Genomic DNA, 23,917 nt, shown 5'->3' with positions numbered 1-23,917 from the left:
TTCCAACACGCACTGTATTCGGTGGAACCACCGCTCTTTGCGGGTCCCTCGCCCTCGTTTGTTTGTTGGCAGACATCTTTGGTTGGGGAAGAGGGTGCACGCGCTAGTCCTCTCTCTAGGAGGCGACTAGGGCTTAAAAGCTGCCATATCCACGCGCAGCGGAGACGCGCAGCGGGGATGCCGAAATATCGACGGAGTTTCGCCAGAGTCAAGCCCGTCTGTGCCCGTCCGGGCCCAGACGGGCTCAGGGCATACCACTCTGCTCAATCCACCTAGACTTCTGGCCCCTCCCCTCAGGTATTCACGGAACTCATTGCTCTCGCTTCGCGCGCCTAAACTGCCTAGTTGCCGTTACTATTGGGTGGAGGGTACTGCCTTTAAACACTGTCTTGGGTGTCGTTTGTCTAATAGCTGTGTGACTTCAAATTCACTCACTATGGCTCTGCTTAATTGCAGATCACTGCCTTGTCACGCGATGGAAATACACTCCCTCCTTTTGGACCACTGTCTGGATGTGTTATTCCTGACGGAAACGTGGCTGACCGCGCGTTCTGGTCCCGATATTGTCAATGCTTTCCCGCCGGGCTACCTCATTTTCCATCTTGATAGGCCGGATGGGAGAGGGGGTGGAGTGGCCATCGTGTATAGAGATACTTTCGTGTGCAAGGCTGTAGACTGCGGTATTACCAACACTGAAAGCTGTCATTTCTCCCTTGGCATATCTTCTTCCGTTTCCATCTCCGGTCTCCTTTTGTATCGGCCTCCTGCTACGCTGGGGAATTTTGTGGACTCTCTCATTGAGGCCATTATTCCATTAGCCGCTGCCTCATGCAACTTTGTACTTCTTGGGGATTTTAATCTTCACTTTGATGACCCCAATGATGTAGTAGCAAGAGATTTATTGAGCTCATTTGGTGCTCTCGACCTTTTCCTCGCTCATCTGGGAGCTACTCACAATAAAGGTCATCAGCTTGATGCTGTTTTTGCTAACACTGCCAACCTGCAAGCCCTCCAGATGTTGGCCCTTCCCTGGACGGATCACCACCTTATTCCTTTCAGTTGGTTGTTGAAGAACCGGGGAGATCCCGTGCCTAGACAACATACTGTGGAACGACTCTGGTCGAAGCTGCCGGTTGACAGTTGGGTTGAAGAGCTAGCTATAACTCGCCCTGACCCTGTAGATGACCCCAATATTGCTGATCAACACCTGGCTAATTGGCTCACTAACTCTCTTGATCTATTGATTCCTAAAAAAAGGAGGCTTATCAGGGGGAGAAGAATCGCCTCTGCCCCCTGGTACACTCCGGAACTTAGGAGTTGTAGAACTTCTTGCAAAAGGCTTGAACGTGCCTGGAGGAGAGTGCAGACGGAAGAAAGCCGGGCTAATTATAAAAGAGAGATGAGGAAATACAAAAGTGCACTGAAGGAGGTCAAAAAGAATTTCTTTAGTGATAGGATTGAGAGGGCAAGTAATTCTCCAAGAGAATCGTTTAAAATTTTTAAAGAACTTTTGAAAGCCCCGGTCCCGCCAGTCGTGCATGCTAATCCTAAAGATAAATGTGAAGAACTGGCTAGTTTCTTCCATTCAAAAATAGATACAATCCTATCCTCTCTGCCCGCTATGCCTCAAACCTCTGAGCCGGCTGTTGGTCCAATAAGCTGTCTGACCGAACTTGTCTCCTTTGGCCCCTTCTCGGAAGAGGAGGTCACAAAGGTCGTGTTGGAGATGAAGAGTGGTTCTCCGAGTGATCCAGTGCCTATGAAACATCTTAAACTTGTGGCTAACACTCTGTCAGCTCCGCTAACCGACCTTATTAACCTTTCTCTCTCTCATGGCATAGTTCCTCAGAGATGGAAAAGGGCAGTAGTAAAAGCCTTACTGAAAAAACCAGGCTTGGATCCCGCCAATTTGACCAACTTTAGGCCAATCTCGCTTCTGCCGGGGTTTTCTAAAATCGCCGAGAAGCTGGTTAACCGTCAGCTTTCGTACTATCTTGAGTCCAACCACCTGTTGGGAGACTCCCAGACTGGTTTCCGTCCCGGCCAGGGAACGGACACAGCCCTGCTGGCGGTTGTGGAGGAAGCAAGGAGCACTCTTGATACTGGAGGATCAGTGGCAGTGATCCTCCTGGACTTGAGTGCTGCCTTTGACACTGTGAGTCATCAGGTGCTCCTCCAACGCCTGTCAGAGGTAGGTGTCTCAGGGACGGCCCTGAAATGGTTGGGATCCTTCCTCTCCAACCGTTTCTACCAAGTCTGGGAAGGGGCAGAACAGTCTTCCCTATTCCCTCTTCAATGTGGAGTCCCGCAGGGCTCATCGCTGAGCCCTACTTTGTTTAATGCATATATGACTCCACTTGAAAGAGTGGTAGCCCCTTAGGGGCTGAAGATCATCAGCTATGCTGATGATACTCAGCTGGTGGTGGGCCTCACTCAGCTGGCGGAACAACCTAACGTGTTACATGACTGCCTGGCTAATGTCTACCAATGGATGTCCAACTCGGCTCTAAAGCTCAATGGAGGAAAAACTGAGCTGATGCTCTTGGGCAACTCCAGTCCCTCCATTATTGCCAGCTGTTGGCCCCGGTCTCTTGGCGATCCACCATCTCCCAAGAAGGAGATCAAGTCCTTGGGAGTATGGTTGGAGGAAGATCTGTCCTTTAGGACCCACGCCAGGAAGACCGCGGGGGTTTGCTTCGGTCTACTGAAGTCAGCCCGAAAGGTGTTACCACTGCTTCCGGACCCAGCTAAGAAGCTTTTGATGCGTGGTTTAATCCTTTTGAGGCTCGACTTTGGAAATGCCCTGTTTCTTGGTGCCCCTGAAGCGACCTTTAAAACTCTCCAACAGGTGCAAAACGCAGCTGCCAGAGTCTTGATGGAGATCCCTAGAAGGCAGTCCGCTGGCCCGGCCCTCAAAGCGCTTCACTGGCTCCCGGTTAAGGAGCGGGTGAAATTCAAGGCGCTGTGTACGGCCCATAAAATTCTACATGGCAAAGGCCCCCCCATCCTTTTTAATTTGGCCCGTCCTTATAAACCTCCACGCCCTCTGCGTTCAGACCAGCAACATCTTTTGCAATCTGCGAGAGTTAGGAGAGCTAGGACTGGGGGCAGGCGTTTCTCGGTACAGGTGGCATCTCTGTGGAACTCTCTGCCCCTTAAGATTCGCTCAGAGCCCAAGATCCTACTATTTAGGAAACTCCTTAAAACCTATTTGTTTCCACAGTAGTGAGTAATCGAGTCTCTCCTTCTTTGGTCTGTCGCGCCGGGATGCCCCCGGGTAAGCTGAGCGTGTTACAAGTTTCATATAATAATAATAATAATATAATGGAGCAACTGCCATGCGTGCAACTTTGCTATTGTTACGGCAGAACTGGAATGGGGAAGCCAAAATTCCAATTCAAAGAAATGACTGACTGTAGATCGGCACATTTCCTGTGTGCTTGTAATCACTTGTATTGTATATTTTGTTTACGATATTATTATTTCAGTTTTGTTGTTTTTTAATGTATTTGACTTGCTGTTTTATGTTTATGTATTGTTTCGAAGTTTGTAACTGCACACTGTCTATTGTGGATTTTATGATGATTTTACTCTATGCGTGATCTCTACATGTTATTTACATTAATGTTTTACATGTATTAGTAAAATTAATAAACTTTGTAAAAAAACTACTTTGTTTATGGGACATGTAAATCTATGGATATACTACCTTTTTTAAAGTCATAACTAGGGAGACTGTTATTGTTGTTAGCTATTGAAGGTGTGTTTGCCAAATAAATATTCAGGGACAGTATATTGTAGTGTTAATGAATCATATCAACAAATCAAAAGGCCTATTTACAAGACCTTAAGGAGATTTCACTACAATGGCAGTTTGCAACGGCTAGACTATGCTCTCATGAGCATCTGCTTAATCTCTGGATGGGTTGAAGCATATCCATGGAAATATTGTTCACAATCTTAGGGATCATGCCAACTGCAACTCTCAAAATGTGTGAACGCGGTTTGGTGCCCCTGTAATTTAATCTATCTGGGGCATTCAACTCAAAAAGTCAAAACACACATGTAGCAGCACAAGAGTTGCATATGTTACAAGACTCTCACTGCTGCTTTGGTACTACATTTCTTGGAATTCAACCATTCCCCTGATGACATCAAGTGGCAAATTATTGAACGAGTCTGAAAACCATCCCTCAGGGGTGGTAACATATAGATGATGCTAAATAGAGCAGATTGTTGCTGGATTTTACAATGTAACAGTATTAATAGAGGACTCAATATGATGGAAGAATTCTATAGTTCTGTAACCGTCTTCACTGTTTAATCTCATGGAGACCTTACTGTGTATTTGTATGTATGATGTTTTGACAATATTCTGTTATTTGAGTTACATGCAATGATTCTTAATATGTTGATCATTCGATAATATTGTGTCACTCTAGCAACATGTACCTTACATGAATATTGCATTATCTGCTTGTGGGATTTTTGCTGATTCTTTCATTGGTCTGATTCTATCAAACACATTTGTTACATTGGTACAAATAACACTGACTGCCTGTTTCACAGTATTAATGAGGGTGGCCCATCTACCTCTTCTGTTGCCCTAGTTGTTCCTTGCACCTCGATGAGTGGGTTTTTCACATACTGTATTTTCTAGTTTTTGATACCGAATGCATGAGTGCTTCCTAATATGTACTAATGACTAATTTTGTTTTTATGTATAAATGAGTGATAACTGGGGCGTTATTACTTTGAATTTGGGACCTTAATTAATATTTGGGTCCTGACATGTTTTATTCGGCCTCACGTGTAAAATTTGTTTATGTTTGTCAAAGCTCTACATTCAATATACCCCTGGTTTTATTTACAATGATGGAGTAAGCACATAAAGTAACATCATAGCAAAGCCAGCAACATTGAGTTTCTACACTTTCATTCTACTGAATGAAGTGGTTAACACCCTTGTATGCATTTCCTGTCGCAGTTGATTATTTCTTTACTTTGAGTGACCTCTGACCCTGCTTGCAGGCAGGTCGCTCCCCACGCTGCTGCACAGCTCTGCCTGCATTGTTTTTGCCTAATCTTGTATTTTTCCCCTGTGCCTAACTTGCTTTCTTGCCCAGACTTGTTTTTTTCCTCTGTGCCTGTACTTGCTTTCTTGCCCAGACTTGTTTTTATTCCCCTGTGGCTGTACTTGCTTTTTTGCCCACACTTGTTTTTATTCCTCTTTGCCTATACTTGTCTTCTTGCTTAAACTTGTTTTTCCTTCCTGTGCCCAGTTCTCCCGTGGCCCTCGCCCGTTTTTCCCGCCGCTGCGTCCCTGAGGCCCTGACCCTCTGCAATCCCATTTGCCGCCATGCTCCCGCCTCCCAGCTGCTCCTCCCTCCCACACCGGCGCGCCTAAGGCAAGCCCGTCCGCTCCTGGACCGCGCCCTGCACCAGGACCCCTATACCCGGCGAACGCCACGATGCCCGACACCGCTACGATGCCAGAATCCTCCACGCACTCAACACCGGACGATCACACACCTGCTTCCTGGCCACCCTGAAGGGCACCCATGGAGCTTTCACCTGCTGGAACTGCAGCTTCACAAGCAACCGCCCCACCATGCTGCCACCAGGAAAGAACCCAACCACCTCAGATGCATCCTTCTCAACACCCGCTCCGCCCGCAAACACGCCGGTGAACTCTGGGACCTACTCGACTCAACCTCCCCAGACGTCGCCATCCTGAGGAGACCTGGCTGAACCCCGCCTTGGCACCCGACATAGCCGTAGCCGTCCCGGAAGGCTACAAGATCACCCGCAGGGACCGCACCAATGGAGCAGGAGGAGGAGTCGCCATCGTCCCCAGGAACACTCTCAAAGTCTCGACCAACGCCGACGACACCCTCAGCACTGCAGAACACCTGCACTTCTAGATCCACACCGACCCCAACATGACCCTCAGAGGAACCCTCATCTATAGAACCCCGGACCCTGACCACAGTTTAGCGACTCTATCGTCGACTTCATCAGCACACACGCCCTCGCCTCCATGGACCACATCCTCCTCAGGGACCTGAACTTCCACCTCGCGAACAACAACGACACCAACTCCACCACCCTGATCGACAACCTAGCCAACCTCGGACTCAGACAACTCCTCACAACACCCACCCACTCCGCCGGTCACACGCTTGACCCCATCTTCTCCGCAAGCCCCCACGTCTCCTTCAACCACACCACCGAACTCCACTGGACCGACCGTCGCTGCATCCCCTTCACCTTCAAGAAACCCACCACGCACCACCGCACCCAACAGATGCCTCGCCGCTGCTGGTGCAAAGTCACCGAAGACCAGCTAACCACCACCCTCGCCCAGAGCCCAACCGCCGAAACCACCTACCCCGACCCCGACACCGCCGCCCGCAACCTCAGACAGTGGATCAACGACTGCGCCATCACCCTCGCCCCGATCAAGAAACCCTCCAACAGTCACACCAACAAGAAAGCCAGCTGGTTCACTGAAGACCTCCGAGCCTCCAAGCAAAGCTGCCGAAAGCTGGAGAAGATCTGGCTCTGTGAACGAACACCGGACAGCCATGCAGCCCACAAGAACGCCACCCGAAGACACCACCACCTCATCAGATCTGCCAAAATGGCCTCCTTCAAAAACCGCCTAGACAACAACGCCTCCAACCCCACCTCCAACACCAACGACGTCCCACACTCGCAAGACCTGTGCGACTCGCTGGCCACCTTCTTCCACAGCAAGATTGCAGACATCCACAACAGCTTCAATGCCACGACCGCCCCGACAACCACTGAGACCTCCGCCCCCATGACTACCATCCGCAACAACCGCCTGCTCTCCTGGACCAACATCAACGACGACTACACCATCAAGATCATGAACAGCATTCACTCCGGATCTCCATCAGACCCATGCCGACACCACATCTTCAACAAAGCCAGCACATCCATTGCACCCCATCTCCGGAAAGTCATCAAGACCTCCTTCGAGACAGCAACCTTCCCGGAGAGCTGGAAGCACGCCGAGATCAACGCCTTACTCAAGAAACCCAGGGCGGACCCCAAGGACCTCAAGAACTTCCGGCCCATCTCCCTGCTCCCGTTCATTGAGAAGACCGTCAATGAACAACTGACCCGCTACTTCGAGGAGAACAACATCCTGGACCCTTCCCAGTCCGGGTTCAGCAGCAACCACAGCACCAAGACTGCCCTCATCGCTGCCACCGATCAAGTCCCTGCTGGACAACGGAAAAATGGCGGCCCTCATCCTCCTGGACCTGTCAGCCGCCTTCGACACGGTCTGCCACCACACATTACGAACACGCCTCCACAATGCGGGGATCCAAGAGGAGGCCCTGGACTGGACCACCTCCTTCCTCTCTGGCAGAACACAGAGTGTCTGCCTTCCCCCCTTCCGCTCCGAAGCCACCGAGATCATCTGCGGCGTACCCCAGGGGTCATCCCTCAGTTCAACTCTGTTTAACATCTACATGGCACCGCTCACCCACGTCGCCCGTCGGCACGACCTCAACATCATCTCCTACGCCTATGACACCCAGCTGATCCTCTCCCTTACCAAGGACCCCCACACCGCCAAAACCAACCTTCACGAAGAAATGAAGGCCGTCGCTATTTGGATGAGGAACAGCCGACTGAAGCTGAACTCGGACAAGATGGAGGTCCTAATCCTCGGATCCACCCCTTCGGCCTGGGATGACTCTTGGTGGCCGACCGAACTGCGAACCGCTCCAATACACACCGACCACACACGCAGCCTGGGGTCATCCTCGACTCCACCCTCTCCATGACTAAATAGGTCAACGCCCTCTCCTCCTCCTGCTTCAACACCCTCCGCATACTCCGCAGGATCTACAAGTGGATCTCCACTGAAACGAGAACAACGGTCACTCAGGCCCTAGTCAGCAGCAGCTTGGACTATAGAAACGCCCTGTACGCAGGAGCCTCGGCCAAACTCCTGAGACGGCTCCAACACATCCAGAACGCCTCTGCATGCCTGATCCTCGACATCCCTCCACATCACACCCCACCTGAGAGACCTGCACTGGCTCTCGGTCAACAAGAGGATAACCTTCAAGCTCCTCACCCACGCACACAAGGCACTCCACAACACCGGACCAACGTACCTCAACAGACGACTCAGCTTCTACACCCCCACCCACCAGCTACGCTCCACCGACCTTGCCCCCGCCACAGTCCCCCGCTTCCGACGTGGAATGGTAATACAATAACAGATAGTCCTACTTCAGTGGTTATGGTGGCTAGTGCTACTTTACATGCTGTCTCGGTTCTGATAATTCTCTTGACTTTGTGAGACTCTTATGGTTAGATGACTCGAGGTGAATTCATTTCCCTGTTAAGGCAAACTAAAATTTATACCATTTAGTTGAGAGATTGCACATATTATTATACTAACTGATACATGATGCTATAATTTGGTTAATTTTAGGGCTTTTTGAAATGTGTATCTGCCCTAAATCTGAAGATATCGAAGGAATTTGACTCTTGAGAAATAGTAGATTTCTGCCTACATGTGACATGGGAACTGTGGTTCCCTGGTGAGTTTTATCGACAATTTAATATAGAATTATTTTCCTCCTGCTTCGGGCCCTTCAAGGGTTTGATAATTATGTGTGCTTTCTTTTCTAGTGAGTTTGGAGGTATGATGGTCATAAATTTACCAACAAGATGTTTGGAAACCTCTGATGAAATTATTACGGCTCCACGCAAGGTAGCAATATTATTTATTGTCTTGAATACTTATTGCATATGCACTATTTATGGTGTATGCATAATGATTCTCATTTGAATGATTGACATACTCTTTTATCTTAGGGTAATAATTCTGCATGTGGTAACTTTTTCAATTTTTTGGGGTGTTTATTTCTTTTCACTTTATGGTGATTTATATCAGTTGTGGATTGGGTTTGTAGATTAAGTTGGGTATAGGGATTCTCGTTCCTTTACCCCCTTTGCTTTTAATTTGGGATGCATGATGCACTTAGTTTTGTCTTTGGTAGTCTGACCAATGTGTAGAATCTGATCCTATTTTTGTGAGTTATTCTTTCCTTGGTACCCCCATATAGATGTATATTATCATTTGTTTTCAGATTTATTTGTATTGTTGCTCTTGAATATTTATGTCTGTCCTGATGATGACTTAACAAATGACTGAGGTCAAAACACCGTTGATTTTCCTCTGGCAAATCAAGAGGAAGCATGAATTGCAACAGATACCGGTCATAATATGGGCATACAAGAAACATTCTTTACCACGCAGTGAAAACCATACAATACCTTTACAATGCAGTCACTACCACAACATTGACGTTTCCATGTGTTCCTGTAGCACACAAGTAAATACAACGACTTGCTTTAGGGAACGCATTATTGGACTGGTGTTTGATTTCAAGTCCAACACCTTCACTACTGATACACTTTCTGGAGTTGGCATAGTAATTTATAATATTCCAAAGTTCAGCGCTTCCCTAAAGCAAGTCATTGTAACTTTGTGAGCACTAACTATTTGGTTTTGTTTGTATTAGATTTTGTATGTTTGTAAAAAAAAAAATTACATTTCCCAAAAACAAACTTTGTTTACAAAATACTTTTCTGTGGCTACCTTGTGTTTATGTGTTGTTGATCATTGTTGATCTGATTTGCACATGTTTTTGATTATAGATTATCTGTTGTTCTTTCTTAGTATTTTATCCCTGAACTATTGTAGCATATATATTCTTACAAGAAGAGAGCAAAGGCTGGGAGTGAAGAAGTGGTGACATCAATTATTGATCCACAGAGTCAAGTTCAAGTTTGCAGCTTGGATCCAGAGGGTGGTTAGAGAAAGTGTCCTGAGGTTTTTGACATTGTTGAAATTGCAAATGAGAGTGAAAGTGAAGCCCCAGCTGAAAGAACAAGTACCAGTGGCCAGTTTCAGTCTGGCCACTGAGTCAGATTGAAGACCTGTTGCAAAGTCATAGGTGACAGCAAGAAGAAGTAGTCTCTGATCCATCTCGATCTAATGAAAGACTCCAGCTGACAGTTCTGGTTTCAAGAACCCCCAGAGGGAGAACATTCACAGTGAATAGTGAAAGCGTCAGCAGTGATCACGAGAGAAAAACAATAGATGAGACATTGGAGGTTGTGAAGCCTGCACAAGAAAACACCTGGGAAGTGAAAAGCTAAAGGCAATTGAGGAAGAACCTGAAGTGATTGAAATCAACTTAGAAAGTAGTGAGAGTGAATTACCAGTTGCTAAAAGGCCAATAAGACAGAGAATCCTGTATAGAAAATACCGCTCACCTGAGTTTGCATATGATGCATCAGTTTTAAAAGAAGAGTCAGACAATGAGAACTGTAGTAAAATAAACTGTTGTCAATATAGCTTTGAAAGTGATTTGGAAGAAGTACTGTCTTGAAATCTGAAATTTGAAAGTCCTGAAATTAGTTGAACGTTATAAAGAATCTTGTTAAGAAGAGACTGGGCGTGGCTAACTAGCCAACATGGCAGACGTGTCTTCCTAGAGCTCCGTCGCCTGAGACCCCTGGTTATTCTGCATGCCAGCCTGCTAGAGCGATTTTTCACCCGTGTCCAGCCGTGAGAGAGTGGGAGGCATGTGGAACCTGAGCGGACCGAAAAACGAAGCTGCGGTAGAGAAGATTGCGGAGCGCCAGCGAGTCGCGGCCTGACTGCAGATAGGCGCGAAACTCCTCCCGGGGCCTGGCGACCGTTGGAGGGACCGGAGCCGCTGCGGAGGTACTGGGCGAGATCTCCACCCCGGGCGCCTGCTCCCGCTGGCGGTGGAGCGGCCTTGCACGGCTGGCTGGCATTGGGAGCTGCTGTCGTGGGCGGCTGCTAGAGGACTGCGGGGCCGGACCGGGGCCCGATGTGAAGCTGACGCTGAGGTGACCGGCGCCTGGATACCGGTAAACCCAGGCCGGCCCTCACCGCAGGTGAAGAGGCCCGGAGCCCTCGACCTCTGCCATCCGGGGCTTAGGAGGCCTGGGGGGTCATCTGATGACGCTGTCGCTGACGGGACTAAGGGGGCCTGCGGGAGCAAGGTGAGAGGCGGGGCCAGGCCGGAGTGAGGAGGCCCTGAGATACTGCTGCCCGGAGCGGGCCTGCAGCCCTGAAATACCGCCCCTTCCCGCTTGGAGCTTGCGGGACACAGAGAACTGCTGCTGGGGACAGAGGCCTGTGAGACAGCTAGACAACTGGTGAGGAGGGGGACCCGGACCGGGGTGGACTGGGGAGGCCCTGAGGAGGTGCGGAGGACGCGGAGGCAACTCAGGAGAGCCTGGAGCAGCTGAGGAGGAGTCGGGTGCTGACTAGTGATGGGACAAGAGGGAGTGAAACGCTGTTGAACTCCAGTGGCCCAAGCTCTTACTACACACAGGCCTACCTCTGCAGATGAGGGGGAGCCTACACACAGTGTCCGCACACCGGTAGTGACTACTAGCGCTGGGGCCCTGCAGTGGAGGGGTCACCTTGCTGGAACTGTGCTCGCACGCCGCTGCCGGCGTGGAGGTTCCTGAGGCCACGTTAACATCAGGGAACTGGGACTGTGGCACGCACGGGGGACCCTACATGCACGGAAGTGACGTTTGGGGTGCCGCCCTTGGGCCTGTGGAATGCTGAGTGCCACCCTAGGATACGACTGTCGACTTCACCTTTACAACTAGCCTCCCTACCTTGAAAAGCAGCCCATGTTGGCCACTGAGATTCACTAGGGGCTTAAGGTCTGGCCCGGCCCCTCGCGGGTTTTTGGGGCCACAAACCCGTCGACATTTGCGTGGACAGCGCACAACTTCAGGTCCTGGAGTTGTTACTGTGGTGGTCATAGGACCGAAAGTCCAGGGAGTCCCTCCGCATGACAAGGGGGGCGATACGGAGCTGCTGTGAGTGAGGTGGCTGACGGGCTGACAAGCGACACCAGCAAACCACGCTCCGCTGCTGTGGCGCCCAGCGAGGATCGGGGCATTGCGCCGAGATCGGAGCTCTGTCGAGGCGAGTGAGGAGGCCTACTTCCCGGCCCATACGCAGTGTCCTGTCACAAGCGGTACAACCATTAGTTCATAAGGCTTCGTGTGAATGCCTACTGCGCAACAACTGGCGATGGGCAGACTACGAGACAAATCCCAGCAAAGACAGCACGAGGCTGAAGATCCTGGCTCGCCTCGCGGACACCAGAAGGGGATCATGGGCCCTGGCCTCCAAAATGGATACTGTGCTGGCGGCGGTGGAGCGCATCGGAAACACACTGGAGCAAACCAAAACGTCGATGGAGGCCCAGATTGATAAGGTCACATCAGACTTTACCCTCCTACACGCTGACCATCGCAAGCTGTCGGAGTCGGTTGCCACGCAGCGCCAGTCACTTCAGGAGTTGACGCCGGTGGTACACACACATGCCGCAGCACTTCAGGACGTCATGGAAAGACTGCACACACTGGAAGATCGCATCGAGGACGCAGAAGTGCGCTCCTGACGCAACAACGTTCGGGTGGTGGGTCTGCCGGAGGGAGAAAAAGGGAAAGATCCGGAGCGATTCACCAAGAAATGGTTGCAGGAAATCCTACCCCCGGGGGTGTTGTCCCCACACTTTGCAATCGAATGAGCACACAGGGTACCAACGCAGGCGCCGAGGCCGGAGGCCCGGCCCCGCCCGTTCCTCTTCAAACTCCTCAATTACAGAGACCGTGATGTGGTACTGCGCGAGACTAGGAAACTGGAAGATCTTGCAGTGCGGAATAGTCATGTGATGCTCTTTCCAGATTACACGCCAGCGGTGCAGAAGCGGAGGAACACATATATGGCGGTGAAAAAGAAGCTCTGAGAACTCGAGTTGCCTTACTCTTTGCTATTCCCCTTCCGCCTTCGCGTGATCTCGAAAGATGGTGCCAAATTCTTCGACACTCCTTCGGACGTCTGGGACTGACTGGAGGAGACTGGTCAATCGACGGGAGCGCACCCCACAGATTTGGAAGGCGGCGGATGGCAGGAGCGGCGATCGCGGAAGCGCCAGAGGAGAGGGGGCCGCCGGGGCCCGGGTCCTGCTGCACCAAGCCCGGAGAAATGGAGAATGGAAAGGCAAGACGCCCTTGATGCAGTGGCCACCCTGGGAGTGGTGAATGCCGCTGGCCGCATAGACTCCCAGCTACGCAGGGAACTGGATACCAGTAGCTCCTCGTCCCCATCTACTGTGGTTTCTGAAGATATGAACATGCCGGTGGTGACGCCCCTAACGGCTGACCAACTCATGTGATAGACTGCTGGTCCCAGTAGACCCGTTAAGGACCCTGAGTGCACAGTTCATTGTATCCTTTCTGGATAAGTACTGTACCTGATGTTGTATCTGCTGGGGGAAGGGGGGTTGCCCGGTATGCATGCGCATGAGGCTCCGCGCTGATCAGTGAGTACTGTTGCCACCCCGCAGCGGAGGCACTAGACACCTACTTAGCCTCCGGTCTCGGTTCCCGCTGCCCGCGCGGGCCATACGTGCTTGCCCACACTAGGTCCCTTCTGTGCTTTTCCTTGATAGATTGGGGGTCCGCGGCAGGGGTGGGTGCTGATCGGGCCGTTGGTAACACACTCACCCAGACAGCCACTGCGCTGACTTTCCACCTTCCTATAGAGTGGAACTTGTTAAAGTTTGGACGTACGCCCGCAGGGGCCTCGCCCTTATAGTTCGAATGTTCTTTGCAAATGTTTACTGTTTAAAATGTGGCACATTGACCTCCTCCTGCACCCAGATGTTGCCCGTTGCCCCTCGAGAGGCGCTCCCCTGGCACTATGAGGATACGTCTTACGCAGACACATGACACACACTAATATACTGACATGGAATATCCACGGTATTCAATATTCTCCTACCTGCAGCGGCACGAGGCGGGGATTGCCCTACTACAGGCGACGCACATGACACAATCTGAGCTTGATAAGCTACGTAGGCGCTGGCGGGGACAAATTCATGGTACCACCTTCTCTGCGCATGCGCGTAGCATGCTGATATGGGTGAGAGCAGGCATCCCATTAATCTGCAAAGACGTAAAGGTAGACCCGGAGGGGAGGTATTGCCTATTGCAGGGAGTATTAAATGGCCAGGAAATACTGTTAGGGTCGCTCTATGCCCCGAACTCGGACCAGGCCTCCTTCCTAGAGTCACTGAACCAGGTCCTGCACCCCTATACTGGTCTTCCCTGGCTATTAGATGGGGACTTCAATATGGTATTAGACCGCTCTTTCCCCCCACTCCTAGCCACAGCAGTGACGTCCAATGCGCAGGTTTACCGGGACTGGCTTGCACACTGGGAGATACGAGATTTATGGCGCGTGCAGCACCCCACAGACAAAGTATACTCTTATTACTCCTCAGAGCATGACCTGCATGTTAGATTAGACCGGATTGTTGGTACCCAGTCGCTGCTCCCCCTAATTACTGAGTCGGAATACTTAGGGAGAACACATTCTTATCATAACCCGCTGCGGTTCTGCTTGGGTTGGGTCCTTTGCATTAGGGAGGGGGAGATTCATACTAACCCCTGGAATTGTTGTGTTGATTTTAGCAATCGTCTTTTGTTTAAATCTTCTGGAGTAATTTTTCAGAGGTGTGAGTGCAAAAAAAGAAGAGGCCCGAGAGAGGAAAAGAGAAGAATATGAGCTAGATGATATCTAAGACTACGAATACAAGTGGTTGAATGGGATGGAGGAATCAATCCTAAAGGAGATGAAAAGTATGGATACTGTGTTATAACCGTTTAATATGCTGGGTTTTAGTGATTATGAAATAATTCAGAGGGGGGTTTGTAGATGATGATGTCCGGTTATTTCATTTTGGCTGCATCAATGGCATATGCAATCTATAGAACTGTTGCCGTTTATACCTTTCACATATTTGTACACAGATATAAAACTATTGTTTTTAGAACACATTTCCCATGATATATTAAAGTGTGTTTCCTTGATCTTTATTAGTTGTGCCCCATGTTAAGTTTTGCTCCATTTTAGAAAACACGGATGCCTTCTCCTCTCTTCTCCTACCCCTCCTTTGTCTGGTTCCCTGCTCATCTCTCTCCCCCTGGCTGTCCACAGAGAATAAGCACCCAGAGACAAGCTAGTTCATTTCCATTTATATACTGTTTTTGCTGATCACGATGAAGCTTGTGCACACAGTGTTGCTATTTTAAAGGATCTTCCACCTGCGTGCTGTGACCCAGTCATTCATATAATAATTTGTTATTGTTCATGCAACTATTTCTTCCTGTCAATACTGGATGACATTAGGTCACAATGTTCAAAATCAATAGTCATGTAGTAGGATAGTGCCTCAATGTTAAGGCATGTGAAATGTATTAGGTTACTGATCTGCTGAAGAAATAAAACTTCCAATCATGCGAGTGCGAGCTCATAGCTTTGCTAATTTGATATGCAGTAATAGTGTAAAAAAATATCTGATTTTGAGAACTCTCGAGCTATCTTTCCTATGCTACTATGGATGTTGCTCGAGTTTCTATCGATTTTGCTGCTCATTTGGGATGTAGAATAATTTTTGATTCTGCAGTTTCTGTATTTGCTTTATTGCTGAGAAGCTTTTATAGCATTTAATGTAAACAATGTGTACTCTCTTTTACTAGTGTATAGTAAATCTTTTTACTATTCTTTTGTTTAGAACTCAATTATTGAGTGAGCTCTTTTTTTAATTAAATGACTGGTTGCTGCTTTTTCTTGGGACACACGCCCTCATGAAATTGAAGTTTAACATCATCTCCAATTGAACAACTTGGCGTCCAGATGAGGTAAAACTTTGGGCTGTCTACATTTTTGGGTATCTAAATGTTGGGGTTCCGCATTTCCGCAGTATAGCAGCAGCCTGTAGAGCAGCCTGCCATCTTGACAGCACAATAAGTTACCCCTACCCCTCCAGGTCATTGTCAAGCACTTCCATGCCATTGTTGTTTCATGTACACCAAACTTTCTGTTAGATATGACTGTAATACATCTAATTATGTAAAGAAAAAGGGTCCTCTGCTACACAATTATTTGCCCAAGGGAGGGATATAATAATTGACAAAAAAAGAACTCCGGCATTTACTGATTCTTGCCACAAACTAGAGGCCCATACTAGGACAATCAGAGAGACGGAAAATACATCAAATAGAAAAATGTCATCTAATATGTACATTTACCTGAGCATGTCCGAGAGAGATGAACACAGACAGAAACGCACCGAAAATAGCCAAACGCATTGTTAAATGTATCAGTTACAGCTGTTACCTGCAGATAAAAAAAAAACAATCAAAGTCAGAGAACGGCATTGTTTTTAGACGAATATCTGGCAGAGTCTAATTTAGATTATTTTATTTAGCCCTCTTGAACGGGAAAACATGAGCCTTCTTTCTCAGGTGGCCGATATAACTGGGAGGAAAAATCACCCACCCTCCCCGTAGGGTAATAATGTTGCTGCCCGGTGACAGCATTTCCACAAGTGACTTTAGTGCTCAGTTTTGAGTTGCTGGGTAGAGAATAGGGAGTATCTTGAGCATCATGGACAATCAGTAAGGGCTGTAAGTTACTGGCAAACATCATTAGCATGTGTCAGGGCTGTACACATGATGAGAGCTCTCACTGGGGCATGTTGTCATCCTGTGTCAGAATATTGTTACTGTGTGACATAAAAATTGTGCCCTAAATATCGCTTTCAAAAATATTGTGCCACCGGATGCAGGTTTTCTATTATTATCTCAACTGGGGCTATATGTGCCGAAAGTATATGACAGAATATTTTTAAGACAATATTTTGGCAACAATATTCTCGCACTACATCCCCCCAGGATCTCTTCATCAATTTATACATAGCATGACGACCATCAAAAGGACTTTTTAGTAGTGGGTACAAAGCCAACTGAGCTATTACTTTGATGCCTTCGGAGCACTAGAGCAGCATTTCCTACACTCTCCCTTCCCAGCACAGGACAAGCAGCCAGTGCTAAAGACCTGGAGATAGAAGAGAGATACAGTGCAGCCGAGCAATGCAGATTACAACGGTTTCACCCAAAAATGTCAGAGCTGGAGGTTTCTTTATCTAAACAATGAAATTAAACATTGCCTAAAGTCTGCTATGTACAGTTACAAAAGATGCGTGTTATCATATATTTCATATCTATTTTATTATTTCACATCAATAACATCAAATGTGAAGCCACGCCACAATCTATGCAGTACATAGTTGTACACGCAGTAGGCACAGATATCTGGAGCACATTCTTGGTAAAGAATGTACTCCAGATAGAAATAAATATTCAAACATTAATAACATATTTTTGTGGAGCATTAGCCTGTGTGGTGGAAAAGGGAGGAGAGGGAGGCCGCTCACCAGTAGACATGGTGGCGGGCGTCCAGGAGCACAAATCATTATAAAGGTACCAAAAGGCAAAAGCAATGCTAAAGAGCACTCCTAGGACCCTGGTAGCACATCTCATCACGGTGGTGGCCCGCACAATACACTAGCTTAAGCACGCGCCCACGGCAGTGGTGTATTCAACCATTTAGTCATGTCCGTAACAGTGGGCGCCTTCCACTGCATTGCGAATTGTGGCTTGAAGAGCACAAATGCAAAGTCAATAAGTCTCTGCAAGTCTTAGCTCCTTTGGCTTTAGGGAGCAGCCCAAGTGGGCAAGATTCAGCGGTGGGAGGTAGTGCATGACCCATCAATTCGACCCAGGCCAATTGTAAGGGAGAGCAATCCCAGACAAAATGATAAAATCAGGCCTCTGCAGTTTTGCAGTGGGGGCATTCAGGTTTGTACATCCGAAACATATGCTTTATGCATTGGGGGGATAGATATGCCTGGTGTACATAATTACATGGCGAGGAATGGAATCTAGGATGTTGAGATACTTCCTTCACCTGTTGGAGAGCTCACGCCCAGGGTTTAGCGGTCAGTGGTTGTGGAAAAACGTCAGTCCAGCAAGCCAGCGCTTTCAGCAGGCCAGCAGCGGACCGTGCCACATATAACTTCAGATAGTACGTTGTTAGCCCTCACTATGTGTTGTATGTTATAATACATCAGGAAGTGGCCTGCACTTATGTTGTAAGTGTCCATAAGTTCGGCATAAGACATCAGGGCCCCTTCATGACAGAGATCTCCCAAACGTCCTATTCCCACCGCCCTCCATAGTGTCATATCATGGTGGTTCTCCAGTGCAAACATACCTGATAACTGATCCAGGGTGATCGAGGGAGAGTAGGATACGGTAGGAGTCTGCCGATGTACAAATCTATGCCAGCATATGCACACCGTCTTCATCAGACCAGAGGCCCCTTTGCGGTGGACAGGTGTGATCAGGCCGCCAAGTGCATACACTGGTGGCACCCAACCTTGCCCGGACAGCCGCCTGCCCTTCACTCGGGCCCCATCAAGGCAGCGCAGCAGCCATTGCAGCTGTGCTGCAGTGTAGTACATTTCAAAGTTAGAGTTGCTCAGACCTCCCTCTGATAGTGGATGTTGCACCGTCACCAAGGCAACATGACAGCGTCCCCCCCCCCCCCCCCCCCTACATCATGTGCAACAGGAGACCATTTAATTCACAGAAGAACAACTTGGGAATCACTACTGGCAATGCAGCAAAGAAATATAGCAATCTGGGAAATGCTAACATCTTGGCCAGTGCCACTCAGCCTAGCGGATAAATATATTTTATTTTTATTTATTTTGAAAGTTTTATATAGCGCGAACAAGATCTTTGCAGATATCAGAGCGCTTTACAATGCAGGGAATACCAACAAGAGAATGAAAAGCAGGTCATTAAGGAGTAAAGTAGCAACGATACAACAATAAAGCAAATATTACAGATAAATGTGTGCAAAGATAGTCAGGTAAGCCAATAGTACAGGTAAAACACATAGTCATAGGAATCGAACAGAATAATACAGATCGGTGCAGAATCTTTACAGCTCAACATTAATAGGTCAAGTGTATTTGGCCATGAGAATAGCTTTTACTTCTTTCTTAAAAATTGTGAAGGCAGGGGGAGGAGCCAAGATGGCGCTTGGAGCAGACGTGTAGTCCCTCGGCTCCGGGGACCATCTCCGCCTTCGAGTCTATCCTGCCAGAGATCCTGTACTGCGGCGGCTGATTTCGAGAGCTGACGCGCTCCGGCGATCCGCCACGAAATCCTGGGGCTTTTGCTCCACTGCAAGCGGAGGAAACGCTCGGGCACAGTTTGCGGCCTGCGTCGGCACGAAGACCGGGACCTCGCGTGAATGCTGAGGCCGGCCATCTGGTTCGCGTCATCGGGCTTGGCGACTGTGCAGTGCCGACCGGAAATTACCGAGGGGTTGCGGACCCTGTGGCCCACGTCCCGCTGCACGGCGGGCACAGAGACGTTGTACCCTGGCTGCACATAGGATTTTATGGACCATCGTGCTGCTATTCGGGTGAACTTTGCCTGCACCTTGACCCGCTACTGGCGGTGGACTCCCGGCCTGGCCAGGTACTCTTACCCGAGCGGGATGCTAATTTGACCGGACTGTGCTTCTGTCTGTACCCGGGCTCGGTCACCTGCCCCTTGCAGCACGATAATTGGTTACTATATGGTGCGCAGCCTGCACCGACCCGGGGATTCCTTGCCTGACGCTATGGTGGTCACACTGTGATATATCCTGATAAGTCGGATGGGCCTTGTTTATCGTGACACATTCTGGGGGAAGGAATGTCTGACACAACGTGTTCTACCACTCATGGCTATGGTACCCTATTGGCAGCGGTACTCTCCCTCCGCTCTGAGATTATACGTTCTGGCTGCGTCCTGCTGGACAAGATGGAGGGCATGCTCAGTGTATCGGCCCGTCCTAAGATGGCCGACTCGCAGGGTCTCGGCGTCGCTCTTTGTTCTACCTCCGCCTGTGGCAAAATGGCGACATCTGGCGACAATGGAGCCCTCATGACCCAAAGCCTGCCGATAACATCTGCTGAGGGGGACAGGCTCCTGAGCCCGTATGTCCCTCCGGAGCTTCTGCTGCAGCGTGAGCCTTCCCTCCGTGTCGTGCTCGCGGATCCCCGAGACTCGCCCCGAGAGATGCTGGACGCGGTGATCTCCCTTTCTGTTCTGGCTGTACCCTACGAGTTCAGGATGGCGTACTTTGCACCTTCCCTGAGGCTCCCGGACTTGCTTATTCTGGACACATCGAATTGCTTGCACTGCGGGGGATTCCATGGACTGTCGACTACACCCGCATCGACTGCACTGATTTGCGGTGGTAAGGAGAAAACGGGACAAGGATAAACACTTCTCCTTTCGGACTGACGGATTCCCTTTTATTGATTAGGGCGGATGGGGGCAATGCTGCTATTACTTATGGTTTGGGGGTGTTGACTCTGTTTCCCATTCTGTGTTCTGGAACTGTTTTTTGCCACCATACTACCGACTCCTGTTTTTGTATCGCTCATGCGGGTGGGGCAGCCGGGGGGTTGGTTTCTTTAGTGTTCGGGGCACGCATAGATGGTGCTGGAGGACTGTGTCGGGGGCATCCGCAGCTATTCATGGGGGGGGTTTCTTTGTTGCTGCCCTGAACTCTTATTTGGGTGTTGCTGCCTTGCTTTCATTGTGCACTGCTGCTGTGCTTCCAGTTTCCTCCGTGTGTTATTATTATTGGGCGTCAGGTTTTGTGTTGCTATTATTTGCGCGAGAGAGCGGAGCCGGGGGACGGATAGTGGGCTCCTCCCCACCTTTCTTTATTTTACGAGAGCTTTAGGATAGTATCCTTTTCTTACTCTCTGTATTTCGGGACTCCTTTTATTGGGCGACAGGCACACTGCTAGGGGGGGACGGGCCGTAGCCGACTGCAGGGGTGCAGGGTGGGGGGTACACGGGGGGGGTTTCTTTTTCCTTCTTTTTGTTTTTCTTTTTTGTTCTATGGGCCTTCTATTCTTTTCCCTTTTTTCTTCCTTTGGGTTTAGACATTTCTCTTTTGGGTGCTGCGCAGCGACACTGGTGGTTTTCTTTGCTATATGCTTGTTTATCCTGACTGTCTACCACCAGCATTGCCTTGTTGTGCTACGATATCCTGATCACGTCTATCCTACAGGGAAAACTTTTAAAATTAGACCTCAGTCCTTCTGTAATGTATCCTCTGAGCTCTTATTATTCTGCAATGTACCTTATGTGTGAGCCCTCGGGCTCATTGTTGAACTGTAATTGCCTTTTTCCATCAATAAAGGTCTTCCAAAAATTTAAAAAAAAAAAAAAAAATTGTGAAGGAGGAGATGAGTCTGGTTTCAGGAGGGAGTGAGTTCCAGATCCTGGGTGCCATTCCTGAGAAAGAGCGTTTATAGGTTTTTTCCTTCCGGAATCTTCGAGGTTTTAGCAGAAGATTGTTTGTGCCTCTAGTGTTTCTAGAGCCGCCAGAGATTGACAGCTTCTGATTGAGGTATGCGGGGGAGCTGTGGTGTACAGCCTTGTGTGTCATGCAGGCTATTTTCAGATGTATTCTGGCTTCAAACGGCAGCCAGTTCAAGGATTTCAAGTCAGGGGAGATATGCGAGTGTTTTTTTGACCCCGTGATGAGTCTCGCTGCAGCGTTTAGAGAAGCTCTTAAGGGTGCAGTAGTCGTTAGCGGGAGACCGCAGAGGGCGATGCTGCCGTATTCAATTTGCGGGATTACTAGTGCTTGTACTGCAGTTTGGAAGTCTTTGGCTGGCAGGAAGGGTTTAAGTTTCCTCAGGGTATTGATTTGGAAGTTCGCTCCTTTAGTAGCCTTGCTGATATGATGCTGCATGTTGAGGTTGGAGTCGAGAGTTATGCCTAGAGATTTTGCTGAATCCACTAAGGTGGGCTGGACATTGAGTGCAGTTAGCTGTTTAAGCCAGGTTTGAGTGGTAGAGATCTTCACGGGAGGTGAGATCAGAAGGAACTCTGTTTTCAGAGCATTGAGTTTGAGATGATTATTGGCAAGCCAGGATTGGGTGTTTCTGATCGTTGAGTTCAGGAGTGAAATGTCATTGGGGGATTGTAATTTGAGATATAGTTGGGTGTCATCTGCGTACATGTGAAAGAGTACATTGGATGCTTGTAGTAAGGTGGTGAGAGGTTCCATAACTAGGTTGAACAAAGTTGGTGATAGGGAGGATCCTTGGGGGACGCCTAACGAAACAGGTATTGGCGAGGACATCAGGTTGTTACTCTTGAATTTCTGCGTCCTGTTATGTAGAAAGGAGGAGAACCACTTGAGAACAGTCCCAGATATACCCATTCTTGTGTTCAAAAGATCAAGTAGATTCTCATGTTTAACAGTGTCGAATGCTGAAGAGAGATCAAGAAGGATGAGGAGGCAGGTATCATTTTGATCTAGGATTTGAAGGGCGTCGTCAATTATGTGGGTCATAGCAGTTTCCGTACTGTGTCCTGCTCGGGAGCCTGATTGATGCGGGTTGAGGAGATCAAACTTCTCAATGTGTTTAGTCAGTTGCAGTTGTGCTCATTTTTCCAATAGTTTGGCGAGAGTGGGAATATTGGTAATGGGACGGTAGTTGTTCAGGTCGGATGGGTCGGCAGTGGGTTTCTTTAGTAAAGGTGTGACTTGTCCAACTTTGAGGGAGTCTGGGAAGGTTCCTTGTTGGAGCGAGCTGTTGATAATTTTAGTCCAGAGTGGTAGGCGCAATGGGGTGAAATCTTTGACAGCATTAGCAGGGAGGGGATCCGTGAGGTGATTGGAAGGTTTCAAGGTGCTGAGCAGTTTGCCTATTTCTTCTTCGGAGTAGGTGTCGAAGGAAGACCATGTAGCATTGTTTTTTAGTTCGGAGGGTGTTATGCAATTGGGTGTGGCGAAGAGGTTTGGGTCAGTGCGGAGATCACTCTTTATGTTGTCAGTTTTTTGGGTAAAGAAAGCGGCGAAGTCTTCACAGGAGGTAGCTTCGCATGAAGTACTTAGAGGTTGGGGTTGTTCCTTGGCTTGTGTTCTGATTAGCTCAAACAGGAGGCTGAAGTAGTTTGCTTTTGAGCGCTTTATTTTCCTGAAGTAGGCGTTTCTCTTTTTCTTCAGGATTTTCAGGTGCAGTGCAGAGGGAGCTGTACTCCAGGTGCGCTCTGCCATTCGCATGGCTCGTCTATCTTCATTGAGACTCCCGTCGTACCATGGATTGGAGATTTTAGCGGAGACCCTTTTTAGCGGTATGGGAGCAGCCTCATTAATTATTGAGGTCATGGCGTTGAGATAGTGGTCAGTCAAGGATTGGACATCTTTAGCGCCCGTAGGAGGGAGCAGGAGGTCGCGGCTGTTCGGGGGTAGGGAGTATGGGTTGAGTTTTTTCAGATCTCTTTTCCATACTTTAAGTCTGGGGGGTTGACCCGTGTTGAGTTTGACTTTTTCGTTGATGAAGAATGTGACAATATGATGGTCTGACCAGTCACATGGTTGGATAGACTCAAGTTGGATAGCTTCCTCTTTGGCAATGATACGGTCGAGGATAGATCCTTTCTCGTGGGTCGGGCTGTTGCATATTTGGGTGAGGTCCAGTGCGTCGAGGAAGTTTTTAAGACTATTTACCACCGCATCATTGAGATCGTTCCAGTGGAGGTTGAAGTCACCAAGGTATATTTGGGTGAGCTGTCGTCCAGCGTTGATTGAAATCATGTCCATGATTTGTTGGACGAAGGAGAGGTTGTCTCTGGGTGGGTGGTAAATGCCGTGAAGAGAGCATGTCGGTTTGCCCTCACTGATAATATCGAAGCAGATGTATTAGTAGGAAGTTGGGGAGGGTAGGGACGATGCAGCGACTTTCATAACAGCAAGGTTGTTCCTGTATATGCATGCGATTCCACCACCTATCTTGCCAGACCTGTCAAGCCTAATGATGTGGTAGTTGGGAGGAACCAGAATGTCCAT

The 23,917-nt window shown here is 48.8% G+C and overlaps 1 protein-coding gene across 1 annotated transcript in view; it reads right to left on the bottom strand.

Moving 5' to 3' along the window:
• LOC147693521 (ecto-ADP-ribosyltransferase 5-like) overlaps positions 1–16,312 on the bottom strand; it is a 215,018-nt gene extending 198,706 nt beyond the window's left edge. The window contains exon 1 of the mRNA XM_086933746.1: positions 16,222–16,312. Within this exon, the coding sequence (XP_086789872.1) occupies positions 16,222–16,281 (60 nt within the window). The 5' untranslated portion in view covers positions 16,282–16,312. The remainder of the gene's footprint in view (positions 1–16,221) is intronic.
• Between the last annotated feature and the right edge of the window lie 7,605 nt (positions 16,313–23,917).

This window comes from Lissotriton vulgaris, chromosome 8 (assembly GCF_964263255.1).
Source record: "Lissotriton vulgaris chromosome 8, aLisVul1.2, whole genome shotgun sequence".
NCBI classification, from domain to species: Eukaryota; Metazoa; Chordata; class Amphibia; order Caudata; family Salamandridae; genus Lissotriton; species Lissotriton vulgaris.
This window is presented reverse-complemented; position numbering and strand designations above follow the sequence as displayed.